This window comes from Zea mays, chromosome 8, assembly GCF_902167145.1.
Source record: "Zea mays cultivar B73 chromosome 8, Zm-B73-REFERENCE-NAM-5.0, whole genome shotgun sequence".
NCBI lineage: Eukaryota > Viridiplantae > Streptophyta > Magnoliopsida > Poales > Poaceae > Zea > Zea mays.
The window spans coordinates 5,878,514-5,883,922 of record NC_050103.1 but is presented as its reverse complement, the minus strand read 5'-3'; the positions used below and the strand labels follow the sequence as shown (position 1 = coordinate 5,883,922).

At 55.6% G+C, this 5,409-nt stretch overlaps 1 protein-coding gene across 1 annotated transcript; it reads left to right on the top strand.

Annotated features, from left to right (window-relative positions):
* The first annotated feature begins 211 nt into the window (after window positions 1–211).
* On the top strand, window positions 212–4,285 carry LOC100383317 (alpha/beta-Hydrolases superfamily protein). The gene is made up of 5 exons (NM_001175975.1): window positions 212–1,694; window positions 2,181–2,684; window positions 2,822–2,881; window positions 3,016–3,432; window positions 3,555–4,285. Exons 1-5 carry the CDS (start codon window positions 1,149–1,151, stop codon window positions 4,092–4,094), a joined length of 2,067 nt encoding a protein of 688 aa, NP_001169446.1. The 5' UTR covers window positions 212–1,148; the 3' UTR covers window positions 4,095–4,285.
* Window positions 4,286–5,409: the final 1,124 nt, after the last annotated feature.

Below are 5,409 nucleotides of genomic sequence, written 5' to 3'. Positions count from 1 at the left end.
TCTCATCCGCTGACGTGCCGCCAGCCTGACGTCCACGCCGCAGGGCGACGCGTCCACGCCACGGAAGCAACGGTGGCATCTTCTGCGCGTGGCCCCTGGGACGGACGCGCGCCGCTGCCGACCTGCCGTGTCGCCTCTCTGCCTGCCTGCGCTAGTTTAAGCCAACTGCGCGTCCGCCTTTCTGAAGCGGTTGACACTTGACAGACAGCCAGCGGTTTAGATTCTAGCCTTTGAGGCAGCAGTACCGCAGCCTAAATGCCGTCACGGCATTGTTAATGCCAGACTGCACGTAATCAGGCCTTGTAATATCCACTCCTTTAATTTTTTTTTTCATTTTTTTCTGGTGCGTGAAGCATGTTGAATCGAGGTGAGGTTTCGTTCGGTTGTATATAGATAGAACGAAGGGAATTGAGGCTTAAATCTTTTTCTGTTTATTTTTGAATTTAATCTCATCCGATCCTTTTTCAATTCACTTCTTCTAACCGAAGAAGCATGAGGTGGATTCGTGATTATTGTTGTATGTATATCTCCTGTACAATTTGACCTGCTGGCTGTGTAGTGTGTACACAGGAACCTCGCAAGTCGCATTCGCAGCTGAAGGAGAAAGAGGCACCACGCCAAAACCACCACAGCAAGCGGATAAATATCCAATGTCAAAAGGGTTCCTTTTGAACAAGCAACCGAAAAGATTTTTCTTCGTCGCTCGCTCACCACCCATCCCACCCCCACAGGCCACAGGCCACAGGCCACAGACGAGACGATCCCCGGTCATCGCCTACCTCCCTGTCCTCTGCCGTCCTTCCCTTCGCCACGTCTCCAAGTATATAGGAGGAGGCTCTCCGGCAATGCCCGCTCCCCCATCATCCTACCAATCACGGCAGCCACTCCCCGTCGTCGACCAAAAGCACTCCGGTGAGCTAGAACCGGCAGAAGAATAGCCAGCCTGCCGGCGATCCGCGCAGACCACGCCAGCCGCCCCACAAGTCCCAGACGGCAGGGATTCCTAAACATAACGCGCTATTCCTATTATTAGCCAGCCGCCTCTCGATTCGCGCGGCTTAACCGCCCTCGTGCGCGTGCGCGCGCGCGCGCGGTAGGAGGCCACACGTTCCGGAGGCGCGCGCCCAGACCAGGGCCGCCCCCGCGCCATGGACGTGCTGCGGTTCGTGCGCGCCGCCGCGGCGCCGCAGCCTGCGGTGGCGCCGCCGGCGTCGGCTGCGACGGTGCCGGCGCAGCGCCAGCGGCTGCGCATGTGGCCGCGTGGCGGGGGAGACCAGCCGCCCCCGGTCGGCGCCGCCTCCACGCGCGGCGCGGAGCCGAGGAGCCCGCCCGACGAGGAGCGGAAGGCGGAGGGGGCCCAGCGGGGGCAGGGCAACTGGGTGCTGCAGATGCTGCGGGTGCAGCCGCGGTGGGTGGATGCGGCGGACGCGGAGGCCACCGGCGGCGGCCAGGAACCGGACGAGGAGACGGCGGCTGCGGCTGCGGCTGGCGCTGGTGGCGTCGAGGAGTGCGCTTCCTGCGGCTGCGGGGAAGACGACGAAGGCTGCGCCGTGGGGTACGGCGACGGCGACGGCGAGGTGTTCGACCGCGCGTCGTTCTCGCGGCTCCTGCGGAAGGCGTCGCTCGGGGAGGCTAAAGAGTATTCCATGATGTCCTACCTCTGCAACATCGCCTACATGATCCCCAGAATTCAGGTAACCGTCACCGTCGTCCATCGCCACGGCTAGCTAGTAGTACTGCTACTCTTCCTCTCTCTCTCTCTCTCACGCGTCAATTGCAGTGCAGCTCGTCCTCGGTGAATGTGGAATTGCTTTCGGTAAACGCTCGTGAGCATGTGATTGTGCCAGACACTTGTCGTCCTCTTGTTCATGCGTGTATTTTCCAGCGTCAATGCAGGGGCGCGCGGGGTGGTGGTATTTCCTAGGAAAGCCCATGCCGAATCTGGTCTATTTTGGATTTTTACTGTCTACTTCTCCTTTCCAGTGTGATTTTCCAATAGCTAGTCTTGGACTAGTCCGAGTCCATCCTTGAGTTCTGCTTGTCTTCGCCAATTGGTTAATTGCCCTGAACTGTTTTTCTGGTCTACAGAAATATCGTCGGAGTTTCCTCTGAACCAGAGTTTCTTACCTTTCCCACCGCCTAACTCAGGAATCCTTTTGCTTTCATGCTTCCCATCCCAGCCAAAATGTCTTCGGCGATACAATCTGCGGTTCGTGACGTCGTCAGTGCAAGACAAGGCCGGAGTTAGCAACCCTGACCAGAAGCAGGAGCGTAGCACCAAGAAAGACGAATCTGGCGATCAAGCATCCGAAGCTGTCGACGACGCGGTGCCACGACGTGGGCTAGGGACGATAAAACCGTTTGGTGCGTACCATGTAGTGTCTTCTGCTGCCTCTTACCTGCACTCCCGGGCCATGGGCGTTATGCCATTTGGTCCCGGGAATGGCGTCAAGGACGATCATCCAGCAGCCGTCACGTCGCTCGTGAGCGGCGCGAGCGGTGACGGATTGAGCGTGGACGAGGCTTCGTTCGTGGCCACGACGAGTTCGGTGACCTCCATGGTCGCGGCGAAGGAGGAGACGCGGCAAGCCGTTGCGGATGATCTCAACTCTTCGAGATCTTGCCCTTGCGAGTGGTTCGTCTGTGAGGATGATCAGAACAGCACGATATACTTCGTGGTTCAGGTACCGGTACCGCTAGCTTGTGGCCCAAATACTCATGGTGATTCGATATGTAGTTTCTGTTCACTTTTTTTTTTTTGCTTCTGAATCCAATTTTTGTGCCATTGTGGTTTGTTTTGCTTTTTGTGACCTACGTACAGGGCTCAGAATCAATTGCTTCTTGGCAGGCCAACCTTTTGTTCGAACCTGTCAAATTTGAGGTTCGATGATACTATACTTGCTGACTGTTGCTAAAAAAATAATTTCAGTTTCAGGAGTTGGTAGTAGTATACGACTACGAGAGCAGCCGAGCAGGTGAATCTAAATTCAGTTTTCTGATGCGGCGGCGCTGCAGGAGGTGGACGTGCTGGTTCACAGGGGCATATACGAAGCCGCCAAGGGGATGTATCACCAGATGCTACCCTACGTGAAGGCGCACCTGAAGAGCTGGGGCAAATCCGCGCGGCTGCGGTTCACGGGGCACTCCCTCGGCGGGAGCCTGGCGCTGCTCGTGAACCTGATGCTGCTGGTGCGAGGGGAGGCGCCCGCGTCGTCGCTGCTGCCCGTGATAACGTTCGGCGCGCCGTGCATCATGTGCGGCGGCGACCACCTGCTCCGCCGCCTCGGGCTGCCGCGGAGCCACGTGCAGTCCGTCACGATGCACCGGGACATAGTGCCCCGGGTGTTCTCCTGCCACTACCCCGACCATGTCGCCAACATCCTGAAGCTCGCCAACGGGAATTTCCGCAGCCACCCGTGCCTCGCGAACCAGGTAGGCCCGTCAAGATATCTATCCTTGGGCAAGAAATGGCTTGCATGGTGGATTCTCGACGCCGGCAATCTCCTAGCAAACATCCATCATCATGATTCATGGACCCGATCCATTGCATGCAGAAACTCCTGTACGCGCCGATGGGGGAGGTGCTGATCCTGCAGCCGGACGAGCGGCTGTCCCCGCACCACCACCTGCTCCCACCGGACAGCGGCATCTACCACCTGGGCGGCGGTGGCGGTGGCGGTGGGGCGGGAACGGCGGCGAATGCGGGCGAAGGCTCCCTGCCGCAGCTCCGGTCCGCGCTGTCGGCCTTCTTCAACTCGCCGCACCCGCTCGAGATCCTCAAGGACGGCGCCGCGTACGGGCCCCGGGGCTCCGTGTACCGGGACCACGACGTGAACTCGTACCTCCGGTCCGTGCGCGCCGTGGTCCGCAAGGAGGCCAGGCGCGCGCGGGAGGCCGAGCGGGAGCGCTGGCGCCTGCTCCTCTGGTGGCCGTTCGGCGTGCACGGCGTGTCGTCGGCGTCGGCGGGGCGGCGCGGGGGCCTCGTGGACGCCGTCAGCGAGGCTGCCAGGCGCGCGCATCTCTTGCTGGTGGTGCTGCTGCCCGCGGAGCTGCTCGCTCTCGGCGCGCTCCTGGCCGTCATTAGATTCAGGTGATTAGATAGGCTCTCACGCGGGTTCATCAATCCGTTCGTTCGTTCGTACGCCGTCGACACACACGATTCTTTTGTACCAAACACACACACACACATACACGTCTGCAAAGCAAATGCGACATTGCAGCTGCGTCGCATGTATGTAAAATGAATGAAATGAAAAAAAAAACACAAACTCGAATTCTTTGGTTCCGTCCAACGGTTCCCTCTCGACTTCACTCACTCCTCGAACTATCAACTATATTTTGAGTCCCCTATGAACTATATTTTGAATCTTGGAAGTCTGAGTCCGTCCCTGCATAGCCCCCGCTAATTTGTGATGTCCATTACGTGTTCCCTGATTGGTTTAAAAATACAGTAAACTTCCTTCTACTTGGTCATTCTGTTTCCTTTGTTTGGCTACTGCTAAACTTACTACCGAGCTCCGGCATTGCTGCTAGCGTCATCACTGTCGTGCTGAGCTGCCAAGCCACGGCCCTGCAAGCGCCGTCAAGCCATAGTCGCGCGTCCCCGGCTAGAAAATGTTACGCGAGAGAGAAGAAACTGATGCGGTGCAGACACGATCTACTTCTGCCTTGTCCGAGGTTGCATTACCTGGCCGGACGCGGACGAGCCGCTTAAGATCTCGTTCGTTTATGTCGGATTACATCCGGAATCGTTCGAGCTAATCAAAATTTATATAAATTAGAGAAGTAATCCGGTTAGGAATCGTTCCAACCCATCAATCCGGCACAAACGAACAAGATCTAAGGGCCCCTTTGGTTCACACGGAATGAAAGACCAAAATAGTTCTCTAATTTGTATAAGTTTTTATCAACAAGAACAATTCTGGGTGCATTTTCTGCAGAAATGAACAAGCCCTAATGGCAGTTCGTGCGGGCGCGCGAGAGCTGCCAACGCACGGGTCCGCGTCGTCGTCGTGTCCCACATGTTCGTGATTACTGTCTCTAGCAATTTTCTTTATATCTATTATTTATATCTATACTTTAGATTCTTCTAAAAGATTCTATTCTTTATATCTTCTTTCTGTCTAACAACGTCGTTTAAATCATGTCCTCTATACGTAAATACTTATGTTAGAGACATTTTCTATTTTAATTTTTTTTACATACATATTTCTCGTCTCTCATATATATTGTACATATTTTAGTTTTGCTAAATTGGTTATTTAAAGTATTCAAAATAGATAGATGACCGTTTAGATAAACTCTACATATCGAGGATCCACCAACGTACTAAATTTAGAGGGCGTTGCTAGAGGGAGTAGAGGACCGTTAGAGCATCTCCAAGAGCAACTCAGAAAAATGACTCCTAAA